The sequence below is a fragment of the Mastigoproctus giganteus genome, chromosome 2 (genome assembly GCF_048544385.1).
Source record: "Mastigoproctus giganteus isolate SK-2022 chromosome 2, ASM4854438v1, whole genome shotgun sequence".
Taxonomy (NCBI): Eukaryota; Metazoa; Arthropoda; class Arachnida; order Uropygi; family Thelyphonidae; genus Mastigoproctus; species Mastigoproctus giganteus.
The window spans coordinates 228944601-228963368 of record NC_143576.1 but is presented as its reverse complement, the minus strand read 5'-3'; the positions used below and the strand labels follow the sequence as shown (position 1 = coordinate 228963368).

The window sequence follows — 18768 nt, the reverse complement described above, 5'->3', positions numbered from 1 at the left end:
CTCTTAACACCACCTATTTGTACATCCAATGCTCAAGTACGTGGTGTATATGTTACTGAAAGAATGTAGAATCCAGGCAAAGTGTGAAATAAACTTTTCACTTAATAATGGTATCATAAGATGATACCATTATTAAGTGAATCACAATTCCGACTTTTATACAAAAGTATACTGGGGGAGGGGAATAATGCTCTTGATATCTTGCTGTTAAGTTGAATATATACCTATAATAAGTACTAAATATAATATAAAAAATGTTTATAATACGAAAACTTTTGGGACTTTCCATCCTCTTTACGTTTATTAAATGTTTTCCATTATTGTGTTCTAACATATTGAATTTTTTTAACTTTTTCTTTTTGTCTTTTATATATTTATACTGTATAATAATTTTGTGCCTTATTTACTGTATTTTTGTATAAAAATATTACAATAAATTTTCACTTCCACAATATTCCAAATTTTTTTCATAATTATAAAATTACATATGGTCCTCTTTGAATTTTGTAGACAGAGATCATTTAGTAAAAATAATTCCTTCAACTCACTTTTCTGGCCCAACAAGATCTGGGCTGAATATAGTATTAATAACTGCATTGGCCCTACTAGATCCCAACTCAGTTTATTTTATACTATTAATTTTTTATTTAGTTGTTTTTTTTTTAATTTCAGTCCTGGAATAGGATTTAGTTTCATGAAATCTATGTTAAGAAAATACATTTAAGAGGATGAGTTTTAGATTGTTAATGATATATTTAAGAAATTATTTTGTGAATTTTGAAAAGTTAACAATATATTCTGAAAAATTTCAAAGCAGATAGTGTGGTTTTCTGAATCAAACAAATAAAAAATCTGCTCACTGCAATTAAAGAAATAGTACACTATGGTAAAAATCTCTGTCCACAAAATTCAAACAGGACCATATTATGGGTTAAATTATAATCGTGTTTATGTAAAAAAAATTCAGAAATATAAAATTAGGGATATTGTGGATGCAAAAATTTATTGTAATATTTTTATACAAAATATAAGGTGCAAAATTAATAAATGGTATAAATATATAAAAAGAAAAAGTTGTTATTTTTATTATTAGTCATATGGTGCAAGGAAGTCTGAGGCTTATGCTGCACCAGCCAAAAAAATTTTTTTTCTGAATTACTCAGAGAGAGAGAGAGAGAGAAGTAGAAGGGAATCACCAAGAAAAAGAAGAATGATGATATCCAGCTCAGGACCCTGGATGTGCTAAGCCCATACTCGCCAGATGTGAGCCCCTGGGGTTAAAAAAATTCTATAAAGTTAGGAACATAGTAGTGGGAAGAAATGCATTTAATAAATGTAATGAGGATGGAAAGTCTCCAAAGTTTGTTATAATTTTTTATATTTTATTTAGTACTTATAACAGGTATATATTCATTTAACAGCAAGATATGAAGGCAGTATTTCCCCAAATATGCCTTTGTATAAAAGTTAGAACTGTGATTCACGTAATAATGATATCATAGGATGATAAAGAAAAGTTTAGTTTATTTCATACTTTGCCAGGCATTCTATACATTGTCTAGGCATTCTGTATAGTGTCTGGATTCTACACTTTGCAGGTAATGTATATAAGTAGAGGTGAAAGTTTTTGTTTGTTAATTTTAATATTGCCTTGAGTGTACATTTGTCAGAATAGCATTGCTGTTTTCGCAAATCAAAACACTTTCTTTATTCACTTAACAGATATATATATATTATTATTTTTTTTTTTTAATTTTTTTTTTTTGGTCAAGTTTGAATTTATTGCGGTTTCTGAGAATTTGTAATTTCCTCACTTAAGGTCACTTTATTTTGCTTTTATTATTAAATAATTTTTAATATCAGTAATTTTATGATTCCTTTTGTTTCAGATATTCCACAAGATATAGGACTAACTTTAATGAAATGGGTGTATACAGATCAAATTGACCTAGGACAGTCAGTCTCTTTTCTCCTTGATTTAATGAGAATGGCAAAGAGATTTAATCTGGACAGCTTGCTTGATAAGTAATAAAATACTATAAATATTGAGTTATATTAATAAGTAACTTTTTTTTATTTAGTATTATGTATATATTTTGTATATTTTAGTATTATCTAAGTTTACACAGATCTAATCAAGCAGGGAAAAACTTCGTATGAATAGCATAGCAATTGAAAAAAAAAAATTAAAAAACATCAAAAAGAAAATTTCAAACAATTTGCATTTGTATTGACTTAAGTAATCCTTACCTTAAAGAGATGCATCCATTGTTTTCACAAATTTCAAAGTGTAAGAGCAATGAAGCCCAATTTTTTCTACTTTAAGTACTCTTGTTTAAATATAAGATCGATATCATACCTTTATTGTAGGCCTCCGTAGCCAGGTGGGAAGGAGCGCAGCAGTGCGTAGCACACGCTTGATTATACCGGGGTTCGAGCCCGTCGCCACCAAATACGGAGGATGCGGAAAGGTTAGGGAATGACCACCGCATATCCCGGAGCAATATGGCCTTAGTTGCCAATGCTCCTAAAATCCAAAATAACAAACAAACAAACCTTTATTGTAGGAAATCTTGACCCGACACTCACACCAAATTGATCCGGTTATTGTAATATAAAATCTTTGTCTTAAAACGTGAACATATCCCTATTAAAGGATTGTTAAATTATGTGATATAATATAAAACTAAACTTGTCTTCAATTCACATAGTCTGCTAACTGCTATCAAGGAAGAGCCAAGTACAGCCGATGCACATCAACCTACCCCAAACTAAACCCATCAGCAATGATAGACCAGAAAGAGAAGACAATTCTCAAACTGTATTAAAACTATATTAAATTAAAACCATATTAAAATATTATTAGGCTGAACTTCTTAATACATGACCAGGTATTTCGGTTGTACCGTGCTCACAAGAAGTAACAAGTTAAAACAATATCCGCTCTCTTATACTTTAAAATAGGTGCATTGCGGCAAGATTATTACCGTTAACCAATGTGAATCGTGCTATTCACACATGCGTGTGAAGGTCCACGAGTCCAAAATAGTATATGGTCTCCGTACATTTATAGAATAACAGTTTAATTTCTCAAGTGTTTCAACTATTCACATATTGTTTTCACAGTATGCGAATTCTGTATGATGATGAAACCAATACATTCTAGAGCACTTTATTCTCTGACTGAAATCAGCATAACTTCAATGCCTTTTTTTAGCAGTTCGGCAATATGGAAATTGCAAAGGGAGAGATCCAGAACTGTAAGGGATAATAATGCCCTAGTCACTCATCATATTGAATAATGTTAAGAATTTTTTGAATTTTTTTGTTAAAAAAAAAAAAAAAAAAAAAAAATTCATTAGTCATTAAGAGAGAATGTAAATGTTCCACTGCACAATGGATTTCACTAATGACACTGTGTTTATCAATCTTAGTCTTCTGCAAAGCATTATTTTAATTTTTATTGTATCTCATCAAATGATACAGGGATATATACTCATTCTTATTGAGCACGTGATCTTGAGTACCGCAAGGTCCTGACTGGAACTTGTGGGTTGGTCATTCGCACACTAGCAAGACTTTTGTGGATTTATTGGATGATTGTTTTCTGCAGCAGCAGTATATTCAAGAGGCAACCAGAGAGAGTAAAACTCTTGATCTGGTTATCAGTAGTGATTATTCATGCATTAAGAATTTGCAGATAAAGAAACCATCAGGTGGCAGTGATCACGGTGTACTGATGTGGGACTTAAAGATATCATTACCATCAGCAGTAAAGGGAAGCGTTTTTGCTTTCACAAAGGTGACTACAGTGTTCTCAGACAGTTTTTAAATTCTATACAGTGGGGCCAACTGATGATGCTACCAACAGCAAATTCTAAATGGGAAGCATTCAAGGAATTTATCGTGGAAGCTACTAGGATTTTCATACCAATTAAGAAATACTGTTCAAGGTTTAGGCCTAAATGGATGTCAGATGAACTAATAAGACTTGTGGCAGAGGAGAAAAATGCATGGGATGCATATAAATTATCAGGCGACACAGAAGCTTATGGTAGATATAAGCTAGTCTGTAATCAAGTCACAAAGGAGGTTAGGCAAGCAAAGGCATATTACGAGAAATCTTTTGCAAAGGATGCTAAGAAAAACATCAAGGGCTTCTTTACTTGTATAAACTCTAGAAGGAGGGGGATGAATCAGATTGGTCTACTTAATATCGATGGTTCGACTGTTGATGATCCTGCTCAGATAGCTGACAAGCTAAATGAGTATTTTGCATCTACATTCACACATGAGGAATTCTTTAGGGAATTGGAGGACAGAAGCTTATTAAATTCTAACAGGGAGCTTGATGATTTTATTTGTATACAAATAAAATCATAAAATCAAAGCCACACCTTGCCCAAAATTACCACACTTGGATCATGAGTATTGTGTACAGGTCTGGAGGCCTCATTTTAGGGAGGATGTAGAGTTGCTTGAGCAAGTAAGAGAAGAGCAACAAGATTGGTGAGGGATACGAAAGGGTCCTCTTAACAAGAAAGGCTTAAGTTCTGCAAATTGTGATGTCCGGAGACTAGGCACCGGCGAGGTGATCTGATTGAGGTGTATAAGGTCTTGAATGGGTTGAACTGGCTCAGTTGTGATGGGATTCTTCTGCTTGCTCAGATTACGAACCTGAGGGGGCATAAACTGAAATTGAAGGAAGACAGTTTTAGAATAGATGTGAGGAAATTTGCCTTTAGCCAGCAGGTAGTTGATTACTGGAACAAACTTCCATCTGTCGTATTCAAGGAGGGAATGGATGTGTGAAAATTTTATTATTTTTATTTTTTTATGTTATTTTGTATTTCTGTTATCAGCAGTAATATTGATGGGAATTAGGGCCGCATGATGGGCCTAGCCTTGGCATATACTTAGTTGACTGCTGAACTTAGAAACACAAGAATTATCATATGCCGCCTATATTCTAAAATGAACTTTAGCATCTAAAAACTATAATAGCATGCCAGACATTTTTGTATGATTGTGAAATATGACACATGAAATGTATTATCTTCTGCAGATCATGCAGCTGCTAATCACTTTCCCTCAAACATATTACACACAACTAAATCTTATAGATGTATGGTGTGGGATGGTACAATATTCTTGAATGCTGTGTTTCAAGCAAGTTTCTGTTGAGCCTACTATGTAAATTGATTATTATGTTGGAAAATGATTATTGTACCTTTGAGAAAGTGGAGTCAATAAACAGAAACATGGAAAAACTTGGCCATAAATAGAAAACCTAGATCCATCTACTTGCTTCACAGAATATCAAAGGATAAGAAAACAAATATCTTCTCTAATATAAGCGAAAATGGTAATTAATTCAATTAGCACTCCATTAATATTATGAGAGTGATTATAAACACAGTAAAATTGACCTCTTAACTTTTGTAAATAAAATAATAAGTCCTCATATTTAGTCCAAGTAAGAAATAGTGAAATTCAAATGAGTGTGGTAATTTTGGGCAATGCTTTTATGCAAATCATCTAGATAAAATAGAATCTCTTCATACAGCATTAAAGATATATATATATATATATATATCTTTATGGAGTATGCTGTATGAAGAAATAGATTTCGATAACATCATCACTTTCAAGATGTATAATTTTAATTACTATGTTTTTTGTAAATCTTATATATATAGTAATAAGAAAATTCATCTATCTGTGTGTTCCTTTAATATTCAGACCTTGTGGAGTTTACTGTAACTAAATTTTGTATGGAATCCTTTTTAATCCAGGGGAAAATCTAGGGCTTTGTTTGGATCTAGATTTGATCCCAGGCTATATTTTCAAAAGCTGAATTGCTGCAGAAGGTAGTAATAATTTTTGATCATGCTTTTATTGAAAAGATGTTTAAAATTAAAAAAAAATACCAAGAAGTTTAATTCTCAAATAATTTAGAAATTATTTAAAAACGTTTAACAAAAAATGATTTATCAAAGGAATTTACAAAGTTATAGCTGCTGCATTTTGACTTTCAAAAAGCTGGAGTTTGGTAATTTTAAGCAGGAAAAAACTTGTACATTTTGCTGACAGCATCTGCATTTTATATTAAGGTATGGCTATCAGATTATTTAGATAGAATAGGACCAGGGAATGCCTGCCAGAGGCAAAAGTTTATGACTTTTTAGAGGAGATATTGGTGTACATGTTGGCAGTAATGATAGTAAGAGATCTGAAGACTTGCTTAACAAGTACAGGACAATATTGAGCTAAAGTTGCAAGTTAGGATTAAATTAGAAAGTGTCTGCAATTCTATCCAGATACAATAGGAGGGAGGGAGTACATGTGATGAGAGCCTTGTGAAATATTTTGACCCTGGAGAGACTGTGGAAGGCTTGTGGGAATTTTTCTCAGTGTGGTCTGTGCTTGTTAACAAGATTTAGAGGGATGGGATATGTTGAAGTAGAAGGGGAGCAAGAATACTTGCTGATGATATGGAGGCAGTGGTAGGAGTGTCGGAAAACTGCTAGCTTGGGGGAATACGCAGACAGATTAACTACAGCTGCAGGCGGAGGAGGTGAAGTGATTCTTGCATTCTTGGATCATGCAGCAGCTTGGGAAACAAGGTGTGTTGGGATTGCAAGACCTGCTGGAGGTCCTCATGGAACAAGCAAGTATGTGAGCTGTGTTAAGGTAACTAAGTGGAAAACAGATGCATATATATCTTCATATACACTAATGCCAGGAGCATAGTAAATAAATTTGATGAAGTACTGGTTATGTTGCTAAATGCAGACATTGTAGGGATATCAGGGACTGTGTCACACAGAGATACAGAATTTCAGTATAGGGAGTAGTGTTTAGAGAAAAGACAGACAAAATAGGAGAGATTGCCAAAGAGTGTGTTTCTTTGGCATCTTAGTGAAGGACACTACACACCACAAAAAAAATTTATACAGACATTGGACAAAAAATTAATTGCATGTAGTATTTAGGACGTGTAACAGATTGGACATGTGCGCCTTCTACATTTGTTTGCTTACTTCACTGAAATTAGAGTTTAAGGTTAACCTGTTTTGTTTATTTATAGGTATAACAGTTGTGAAAAGAAGATGCAGGGGTTTCCACCATGAAAGATGAGCACAGAAAAGAAGTTAGTGAGTGGCAAAAAGGAATAATAGCATTTAGGTCTAAAGGGCATCCTGTTATCAAAGTAGCTGAATTTGCTGGTATTTCAGAAAGATGAGTAAAGAGAGTTTCTAAGGAATGGTGGAAATCAAAATAACCCAGAACTCAGCTGCAGAATTGTGGTCGAAAGTCTGTGTTAAGTGATTGTGATCAGTGATGAATATCATGTCTAGTAAACAAAAAATGATTTCAAACAAGACAAGAAGTGCCACAAACAGTTAGTCAAGGACCTTACAGCAGATTTCTGAGAGAACAATGTGAAGGGAATTTCATAAAATGGCTATCTGGAATAACATCATCCCTTCCCCACTCCTGAAAACAGCATTGTTAACATTTTTTATATGAACTAAAAGGCATAACTAAAAGGCTTCACAGACTAAACAGTAGCGAAGATACAGAAGTTGATGATTCCTGTGTATCATTGACAGAACTCAATGAGCTGCCCTAACAGCCTGTCTGCACTGCTGAGATAACTTCATGCTTGACTGCACAGTTGCCCCAAGGTCTTTTTTGTTTTCTACTACCTTGAGTAGAGTACCACCTAATTGGTATGTTAAGCTAGGATTTCTGCCACTTCTCAGCAACTCATCTGCCTAATTTTTCTAGATCTTGTTGCAACAGCATACCCCAATTCTTGTTATTAATCACTCTGTCAATCTTTGTATCATCTACAAATTGGTCCTTAAGTATGATATGCCTTCATCACTATCGTTAATAAATATTGAAAATAATAGGGCTAGTAAGAAACCTTGATGGACTCAACTAATAACACTATTCCAAGAAGAGCAGTGCCCATTTATAACTCCCTCTGTCTTCTGCCACTCAACCAACCATCTATCCATAGCAGTAACTTGTCTCTAATACCACACTGCTCCAATTTATACAACACTCTTTCCTGTGGAATAGTGTTAAAAGTTTTAATGTAATCTATATGATTTCAAATTAATTTTTTACTTTTTTGTTACTGCATCATGGTAGCCAGTTAGATTGTTTAGACAAGACTGCCCTTTAACAAATCTGTTCTGTGATTTGTGTATAGCTGCATTCTCGATGGCCCTGCATTACTTCTTTAACTACTGACTCTATTATTTTCCTTAGAATGTCTGTAATTATTCATATTATCCTCTAATCCCCCTTTATGAATATGAGAGACATTTACCCATCTCCAATTTATAGGGAGCTACCTCTGAATCCAAGGATGCTCTTATAATTATGGTTAAAGGTTTGCTTATCTCTTTTGTTCCTTCTCTTAATATAGTTGGATAGATTCCATAAGCCCCCAGCTGCTTTATTTTCTTTTGTCTGTAAAAAGCTTAGTGGCTTTTCCATTACTTCTCTGAATGCTTGCCATTTAGAGTTAGCAATTGGTAGTGTCATCAGTTGGTCCCAATAGGAATTTAAAAAAAAAATAATCCCATTGTAATTGCCATTATGAAAACAATCCTTTCCTTTTACTCTTGGCAGTAGTTATGTTTTAAGGAAATGCCACAGCAGTAGATTATGTTAACTGCCACTCACCATATTCAAATTTCTGATATCTCTACATTGTCCTCATTTTATGAATTAACTAGTACCTCAAATTCATCAAATTTGTTTACTATTCCTCCAGCATTAGTATACAAGCAAGTGTACATGCACCTGTTTTTGCTTTAATTCTATCATAGCCCATGTATTTGCTTGTCCCATGAGGATCCACCCAGCAGTTGTTGTAATCCCCGACATCTTGCTTTCCAGGCTTCTGCATCTGCCAATAGAAGTGGCACAAGAACAGCTTTTTCCTCTGCTTGCAGCTGCTGTTAATCCATTAGTCTTCATTATTTTATAAATAATAAATTAAGATAGAGGAAGTTATCCACTGAGCCCACCAGCCTAGTTTCATATAACATTTAGCTCGGTATATAGGAGGAACCCTGAAGGCTGCAACAAAGTACAAAAAATAACATTTAGCTAGAGTTTGATATATATGGAAATATTCTCTGGTGAAGTAACATGCTTGATTAATTTTATTGGTATTGTGCCAATCAGTGTCCCAACCTACTTCCTAAAACCTTCCAGTTGACTTCTTAAAAGCTGATTTATATTATGCATACAGTTTTTAATATAATTTTTAAACTTTGGATATTGGTAATTACAATTTATCACAAGGAACAAACTATGTATATACACCACATCAGAAATAGATATGACTTTTGTTTCAATAAATAGCAGATAATTATTCATATTGAAGTAAAAACCAAACGTGTTGTTTTGCAAGAAAATATGGAGTTGCGGTCATTTCTCCAATGATGAATATTTGCTTCATTACTATCAAATTTATGCCCCACTGCTCTGTTTCTATGCTTGTCTGTGTATACAACAAGTTTTTGTTTCAATGTGGCATCATAGTGAAATTGTTTTGAAATAATTAAATTTTTTGGGGCCTAAATTTTAGTTACACTTGTACTAGCACCAATGAACATATCTCAACTGAAGTGACAAGATGAACAGATATGCATGAGCTTACACAGCGCTCCCTCCTGCCCAACAACTACCCTTCCCACAACTTTTTTTTGAGAACAATTGTAAGACCCCATCGATTGTAAAATGCACTCAAATTTCAGAGATGTTAAAATATGAAAAAATGTGTCTTAGAATTGATGAAATATGGTATTTGGCAGCTACAGAGAAGCTCATATAGGGCAGTGGCATTAAAATTGTTTGGCATTAAAAAAGTATTAAATAGGATTATCTGAGTGTTTTAAATCTCCTGATTCTAATATTTACTGAGATGACATTATTGATATTATTCTTGTGGGGATGAAATCTGTTATTCCTCATTCATCCTTTATCTAAACCATTCTCCAACAAATGTGCCAAAGCTGTTCAGGATATGAATAAAGTATCTATTATCTGGAAAATGATACCTATATGAGGGAAAACTTAGAAATTGTGAATACAGAGCCTAGAAAGCAAGCACCTTTTAGGGGATCTCATTGAAGTTTGTAAGGACTTTGAGAGGGAGTAGTAAAATGAATGAGGACAAAATTTTTGCTATTACAATTTATTCAGAATCATAAGTATTCCATAATTAATCAGAATCATACAGTGAAAGAGATTTAGACTGGATCATGGGAAGTTTTCCTTTAGCCTGATTGTTTTTAATTACTGGAATAAGTTAACTCCTGGGGTAGTTAAGGCTGGCATCTTGGGGAAAAGTGAGCTGGATTGTTATCTGTGCAGGGAAAGAAACGTAGGTTGTTTATATTTTATATTTTTATATTTTATTATACTGTTTATTTTATTTTTTTGGCCAGTGCAACAAATGCCATTGTCTTCCTTGCACTATGTGACTGATACATAATACTAATCATAAATGACTTGCTGCCAATCATGTTATGAGCTGTTATTGCAAAGGATTATTTCCTTGTGCCAAATTCTTCAACGAGAATTAGTCAACAAACTAACTGTCCAGAAGAACTCTGCCCCCCACCCAGTAGTAACTGCCACTGTTCTATTTAGCATAAAGCATATATTGCTTCCATCTGTCGTTGTAGAAGTTGATCATTTGGAGCAAGTGGATGGGTGAAATAAGGGTTTTTTTTTTTTTTTGGTTTTTTTTGTTTTTTTTTGGGTGATGCTATATAAGCTTGCTTTCTTGCATCATGTGCCTTTGCTAATGCTATTTGGCTTCTGGCAAGTTTAAAAAAAAAAAGGCAACATATACACACATCTCATTTACATATTTAGCTTCAAATATTCCTTATAATATAAATTAAATACATATTGTGTTTCAAGTACTTATGATTACTTTTACTTTGGACTTATGCAGTTCAGAATCCAAGGATGCTATTAGGAGATGGGCAACATACTGGGTGAGATCGCTGTTTTATTCTGTCATAATATACAGTATTTAGTGCCTCCTTGGCTAGTTTGTTGTTTGTTTGTTTTGTTATTTGGATTTTAGGAGCATTAGCAACTAAGGCCATATTGCTCCGGGATATGCGGTGGTCATTCCCTGACCTTTCCGCATCCTCCGTATTTGGTGGTGACGGGCTCGAACCCTGGTCTAATCAAGAAGCGTGTGCTACGCACTGCTGCTCCTTCCCACCTGGCTACCTTGGCTAGTAAAAGGCAAATTCACATTAAGTACATCTAATTGTGTAACACTGCAAGGTGCCTGCACTGGAATAAAACAGGTTCCCCTCCCTTTGTTTTAAACGTTGAATAGAATCCAAGGATGCTATTAGGAGATGAGCAACATACTCAGTGAGACCGCTGTTTTATTCTGTCATAATATACAGTATTTAATGCATCCTTGGCTAGTAAAAGGCAAATTCACATTAAGTACATATAATTGTGTAACACTGCAAGGTGCCTGCACTGGAATAAAACAGGTTCTCCTCGCTTTGTTTTAAACGTTGAAGATGTCCAATATTCAAGATAAAAAAAAAGCAGTTTAGTTCTGCTTAAAAAAAATAGAAAACATTAATTGATTTCTTGTTTATCGTATGTTTAGATGTACTGTATTTAACTATATGAAATTTTCTGTTTCTTGTAAAATATAAATGCAGTTTTTTAGATGACTTTTCTCCACTATTTTAGGTGTGAAAAAGCTCTTATGTCATCTGTAGATATATCTAATTGCATTAAATTCTACCAGACTGCAGATGAAATTGGAGCAGTGGGTTTGAAAAATCATTGCTCTGAACTTATATCAAGCTATTGGGTAAGTGTTAAAGTTTTTAATGATATAAGATAGATTCAATGGAATATAAAGTAGGTGTTAATAGAAACCCATTTGAAGAATTGCTTTTGAGAATACAAGGTTTTCCTAGACAAGCCCTTGTTTTCTGGTTGTATATGTGATGTAAACACTTTTTAAATGCATTTTGAAAGCCAGTTTATTAAAGTTTTAATATTAATAATTTTCAGGTTGTTAAACTTCAAAATACCACCATCTTTTAAGATATAGAGTTTAATCCAATTCTTCAACTTTGGAAATGTTCAAGCTAATGGAAATTAGTGAGAAAATTTTAAGCACTTCAACCCCGTGTAGAATGTAATCTGTCTTTAATTTCTTAAAGGGTTACAGATTATTTACAGACATTTTGCATTTACTGTACCACATCTTCAGTGACTGGAAAAACAGCAGAACAAACAATTATGGTAAATTAATTATAGTTTTTAATTTAATTGCACATTTCTTACTTTTAATATTTAAGATCTTTACTATTTTTGAATTTGGACTTAGTTAGCCATTAGTTAACCATTAAGTTAATTCCACATCAATTTTAATATAATAGACAGTGCTAATAGTTGAATAAAAGAACTGCACTTTAGATGATAACTTAATCAGTTAATTACAAAGTAATAAAATTAAGACTCACATGCCTGAAATTTTGTCTTTATTACACAATCAACTTCATATACCAAGACACTGTTTATCAAATTAGCTCTCTCTTTGTATATGGGATAACATTTCTCAACTAAGGTAATTTTAAAGTGACTTATTAAATCCAAGGATAAGGTCTCCTGGACCAATCACAGGTTAGGCAAAGTTAAGTAGGGGTTAGTTATTAACTTGGTTTCAAAGGTGTTGCTGTTATATCATTTAGGTTGTGTTGTAGTAACATTAGGGATTAGTCATCTGCCTGGCAGCTATTCTTTGTGAACATCTTCTTAATTGTGTGGAAGGTTATGTTAGAAGGGGCAATGGGGGGTTCATTCTTGAATTGTAGCCATTTTTTAACTTACTGCTGTTATTTTTGTTTTACTCTTCTAATACCTGCTTTTAAAAATATGAATGTGGTTATTTATCTGCATACCTTTATTTCAATTAATATTGTTGATTATACTAACAATATTAATTGAAATAAATAATCTAAGTTTTTGGTTGCGAAAACCTCTTTATAAATTCTGTATTTTCAGTACTTGTCGGTGGTTATTAAAACAGTGGAGTTTTTTTAAAATCTCACTGGCAATCCTTACTCCATGTGGGGAAGTCATGATGTGACTTTGTTATTTGTCCATGAGCTATGTCTGACTTTTATTCTTTTAAATAATCTTCTGCCAAATATTTTGAGTTTAATAATATTTTTTATTATGTTTTAGCGAATCTGGTGTATAATTAATATTTTTTTAGCTATGCTCTTAATCTGATCACAAATTTGGGGAATGTAGGGGATGGTGATGAACCCTTTTGCTTTTCCTTCTGGTTTGTTGTCAGGTGAGCATGTATGGAGATATTTTTCTTTTTTTGTTTGTTTTTGTGGGTAACCGTTATTTGTAAATATTTGGGAAATTCTGTTGATTTCTTCCTTGAGTGCCTGGCCTTTGCATAACTGGAATGCTCTAAGGATAAAACTTTTAGGGATACCTATTTATCTATTTATAAGTGATTAGTGTATTTTAGGATAACTCTGGTGTCTGTGCAGTTTTTGTATATTTCTATAGAGAGAGAGAGAGAGAGAGAGAGAGAGAGATATTGTACTTCATTAATTAGAGATCTAGGAATGGTATGCTGATATTTTTCTCAATTTCTATTTTAAATTTCATGCATGGACATATGGTGTTTAAATAACTGTGGAAGTAATGTAATTCTTCTAATCCACAGAGGCCAAAGGGTTAATGTGTCATTGACATATCTTCCCTGATATGAGGAGGAAAATTATCTAAAGCTGTTTCTTCAAATGCAAAAGTCAGGCTGGATGTTGCCCATATCCGGCCTGACATTTTGTTTGTACAGGGTGTTGGAAAATCTGAAGTAGCCTTCCACAGCTAAAGGTCTCTCAGGTGCGGGATATCTTTTTGTAACTGGGTGGAAGGTAGGGTTTAAACAGGAAGCTATGATAATAACTCGGCCAATTTGTTTTGTGGTGCCATGGCGGTTATTTTTTTGAGAAGGACATGTTGTCTATGTAAAATGAGATTACTTAATCACTTATCTAGATGGATGCCCTGGAGTTGTCTGTGTAGGCAATATGAATTTTTTATGGATCTTGGGTTATTCAGGAGTGTTGAGGTGATTATACTTAGTCATTGTGCTACGTTGCATCCTGGCCAGTTTTTCCATTGGCTATGGGTCATCTAATGGGATATCCTTATTTGTGTGCTTTTGTTGCCAAATAATGTAGAGGGTTCAGGATTATCCAATTTTTACAGTTACTGAAGAAGTGGTATGTGAAGTACCATGAAACACCTGAGAATAATCTGTAACCCTTTAAGAAATTAAAGACAGATTACACTCTATGCAAGTTGAAGTACTTATTTTCTCAATAATTTTAATTTCTTGATTTACCTTCACACCATGCCATTAAAAGAACATCTGAGAACCAATGTTTTAGCTGCTTTGAGTCCATCAGCATGTGTTCCTCAAAATAATGTGGTTTTTTTGATGAAGTACTATACCACATTTTTAATATTCCCTCATAAAAAGAAATCTACTGGAGAACAAGTTGGACGTGAAAATGATCTATTTCTTCTGATTCATTTTTATTGGAAATACAGCTAGGAACCTTTGTTCTCTCAATGCATAGTGAAAGAGGAGTCCATTCTGCTGCAAGAAGATACTGTCCAAAAGATTTAATTGTGTTAATTTAGGAATGAAATAATTTTGCGATATTCATGGACATCTCTGAAATACTTGCCATAAAACTGCTGCCATTTCCTCTGTGATTCCAGGTCTTCCTGATGATTTGTTATTCATTAAACCAGTTACCTTTCAGTTAGCAACTGAATTACTGTATGGTGCTTCTTACTTTTAATGAGTTCTAAATTTTCCTTTTGCAGCTGATATGCACTTTAATGGTACAAGCCATAACATATAGTTTACCTTTATTTCTACAAATATATTTTAGTTAATAAGGGATCTGAAATGAAAATGCATTTCCTGTTACCCAGAAAATAAAAACTATAAACTTTTGTGTTTATAGTTTTTATTTTCTGAGCTTCTTACAGATAGTTTATTTCATTTTATTTATTTTATCCCATGTTATATGTCCATATATTAGTTATGAAATTTCAAAACTACTGCTGATGGTGAAATTGTAACACATGACAGGCAAGGTAAATGATGTATTGAAATAATACCTGAAGTTTGATTTTGATGGTGCTCATTTTTACAGTAAAAACAAAGTCTGTATAAAGCCTCTGTTATGCCTAAAGAGTACTGTTAAAAAAAAAAAAAAAATTAGATGAATTCTGATTTGGCAAAATCCCAAGAAACAGTGCAAAGACCCTCCCCTCTCCTTCCCCTTCAGAGTTTTTATATTCCTCACAATGCACTCAAAGAATAAACATAGTATTACCACTTCCTGAAAATAAACAAAAAAGATCTTAAAATTAGGATGAGAATTTTTGATTTTTTTTTTTTTTTTTATGTGCACCCCAAACACGAGAGGTATTAGAACCTATAGTACAGCAGCCATGAGCAGTAATACAGAAAGACAAATGATACTGAAACTGAAGAATAGCGATGGTGTACTTATAAACAGCAGAGAAGGCATAATTCAAATAGCAGAAGACTACTATAGAGAATTATACAAGGAGCAGGGGAATGATGCCAGCAGTGGGGAAGATGGATTGCAAAGTAGCAACACATACGACATACCCAATATTCTTCCTGATGAGGTAGAACATGCATTGAAGAAAATGAAGAATCAGAAAGCCCCGGGGGAAGATGAAGTTACTGTAGAGTTGTTAAAATTGGGAGGAACAGACATAACACAAAAACTGGCAAGGCTCTTCACAAAGTGCATTAGAAAAGGTGTGACGCCTAAGCAGTGGAATAATGCAATCATAGTTTTGCTGCATAAGAAAGGAGATAAATCAGAAATTGGAAATTATAGACCAATTAGCTTGTTATCCCACATCTACAAGTTGTTCACAAGGGTCATTACTAACAGATTAGAAAGAATACTGGATGAGAATCAACCGAAAGAGCAAGCTGGCTTTAGGACAGGATTCTCAACTATGGATCACCTTCATGTAATATCACAGCTAATGGAGAAAGCAAATGAATATAAAACACCATTATGCCTGGCATTTGTGGATTACGAAAAGGCATTTGACTCCATACAGCATAAGGCAATGTTTCGGGCACTGGAAAGACAAGGCATTGATACCCCATATATTATGATTTTGAAGAAAATATATGAGAGTGCTACCTCCTTTATTAGACTAGACAAAGACAGTAGGAAATTTAAAATTGAGAAAGGAGTTCGACAAGGAGACACAATATCTCCTAAGCTGTTTACTGCTGCCCTTGAGGAAGCTTTCAGAAGATTAGACTGGTCGCAGAAAGGAGTCAATGTGAACGGAGAGTACCTAAACCATTTGCGATTTGCAGATGACATTGTGGTCATAAGCCATGATCCCAAAGAATTAGAGGAAAATCTTAATCAGTTATGCACAGCTAGTAAGGATTTTGGACTAAAGATGAATATGGCTAAAACAAAAGTAATGATGAACAAGTATGCCACAGAAAGAGACATAATGATTGAAGGAGCAGTAATTGAAAAGGTGGAGTCATATACTTATCTGGGACAAGTTATTAGCTGTAATAATGATAAATGGCTGGAAGTCAAGAGAAGAATAAATTTTGGATGGATAGTATTCAGGAAATATAGTCACATACTGAAGAGCAATATCCCAGTTTGTCTGAAACGTAAAATAATGGACCAATGTATACTCCCCACCATGACTTATGGAAGTGAAACTTGGGCACTCACCAAAAGAATGGAAGAGAAGCTGAGAACCACACAGCGAAGAATGGAACGAATCATATTGGGAATAAGACTGTTAGATAAGAAGAGAAACACATGGATTAGGCAACAAACTCAAGTAAAGGACATTCTTATCAAAACTAAAGAACTAAAATGGTCTTGGGCAGGACACATAGCTCGAAGACATGATGACAGATGGACTAAGAAAATAACAGAATGGTATCCAAGAGGAGCTAGAAGAAAACCTGGAAGACAAAGGCGGAGATGGATAGATGAAATTCATGAGTTTGTGGGTAGTAAATGGATGTCCAGTGCTCAAAACAGAAGCAACTGGAAAGTTGCTGGAGAGGCCTTCATCCTGCAATGGATTGAAAATGGCTGATGATGATGATGAGTACTTAGTACCGTGCTTGGGTTGGAGGTTGAGAAGACGAAAGAAGATATTTGTTGACATTGGACTTGAACTTCTGTAGATTGTAATTTTCAGGAAATACGTATGAAGGAAGGTTGTTCCAGAAAACGGCAGTTGAATGAATAAATGAGGAAGATGAAAAGTTGGTTCTGTGGGTTTGAAGTTGGACAGTAAATGGATGTTGGCTGGTGGCGGCACGTGTTCGGACTGTTTTGAAAGAGAGAGCGGGAATTATAGAAGCCAATTCAGAAGAACAGTGCCCATGGAAGTATCTGTAGAATGATAAATTAAATCTAAAATGGAACAATGAAAAAAAGCTTGAAAATGGCATTTATTGCCACCAGATTGCTTTTACTATCAGATCAAAGAACTTCACATTCAGTATTTGGACATTTTAATATATCATTTATCTTGCCCGTCTTGGATATGATGGGCATAGTAAATGACATACAAATATTAGCCTCATTACTGAAAGGTATAGTTACTATTATTATTTTTTTATACCTCTCAGCATTCCTCAATCAATGAGTGAGCCTGAAGAATTTGCAGTTTATAAGAACGTTGTTGATTTCTCTTAAAGATGTAGTGAGTAAGGAGCTTGATGACCCATTTTCTGTAGACATGCAATACAGAGATAGGTTGGGTTGAGTGCAGCACTAGAAATTCTCCTTGAATGCCCACTGTGTTTTTTATCTGACATTGACCTCATCTTGAATTTTGCCAGCAACTTGTACATGTAACATGTCACATCTGCAACAAAAAGAGAAGAAAAGAAACATAGCTTATAGTAGTTCCAGACTTATGGAACACTGTATGTAGATTTCTTGGATAGGAAGAATGGGTCATAGTGATCTGTTTTCAATTGAATGTATTTTCCACGTTAAGTATGCTGGTCTGTATTTTGTTTATTTCCAGAATGTGAGTATTAGTAATATTGGATTTATTCTTTGAATGTGCCATGGGGCGTATGATCCATAGAGTCATATACCCTATGTATATAAAAACTTTGAGAAGGGAATTGCCATTTTTTTCTTGGGGATTTTTGGTCTAATTTCCTCATATTGAATTCCAGTCCTCCTCTGTGTTTGTAGCTTATTTTAGTTTAGAGGATGGTTTAGTATATCCCTAGGGAGAAGTTATTACCATTACTATAAACTGTATAAGCAATTGTTTTACAAGCAAAGAAGTGGAAATATTTTAAACAAAAAATAATGCACTTCATAATTCAGGACTTGGAGTACTACAAGGTGTGTGTGTGTGTGCCACATTTTATTAATGATAAGCAAAAATGACTGTATGGAACTCCTTGCAGCATTGTGCGTTTCAGGTTTCTGATTATTTGCCTCATGTATTCCCTTGAATGAATTGTAAGAAAATGATTAATAAATTGTAAATATATTGTAGTGCTAAATACTGTATTCATCATATAAGCATTTTTTTCTTGAAATGGAATGCATCTTAAGATAC

At 33.9% G+C, this 18768-nt stretch overlaps 1 protein-coding gene across 1 annotated transcript in view; it reads left to right on the top strand.

Annotated features, from left to right (window-relative positions):
• Nucleotides 1–18768, top strand: part of LOC150090216 (ankyrin repeat and FYVE domain-containing protein 1) — a 199065-nt gene that overhangs the window by 44221 nt on the left and 136076 nt on the right. Inside the window, exons 4-5 of the mRNA XM_090369021.1 lie at nucleotides 1890–2025; nucleotides 11770–11893. Of these exons, the coding sequence (XP_090225147.1) occupies nucleotides 1890–2025; nucleotides 11770–11893 (260 nt within the window). The remainder of the gene's footprint in view (nucleotides 1–1889; nucleotides 2026–11769; nucleotides 11894–18768) is intronic.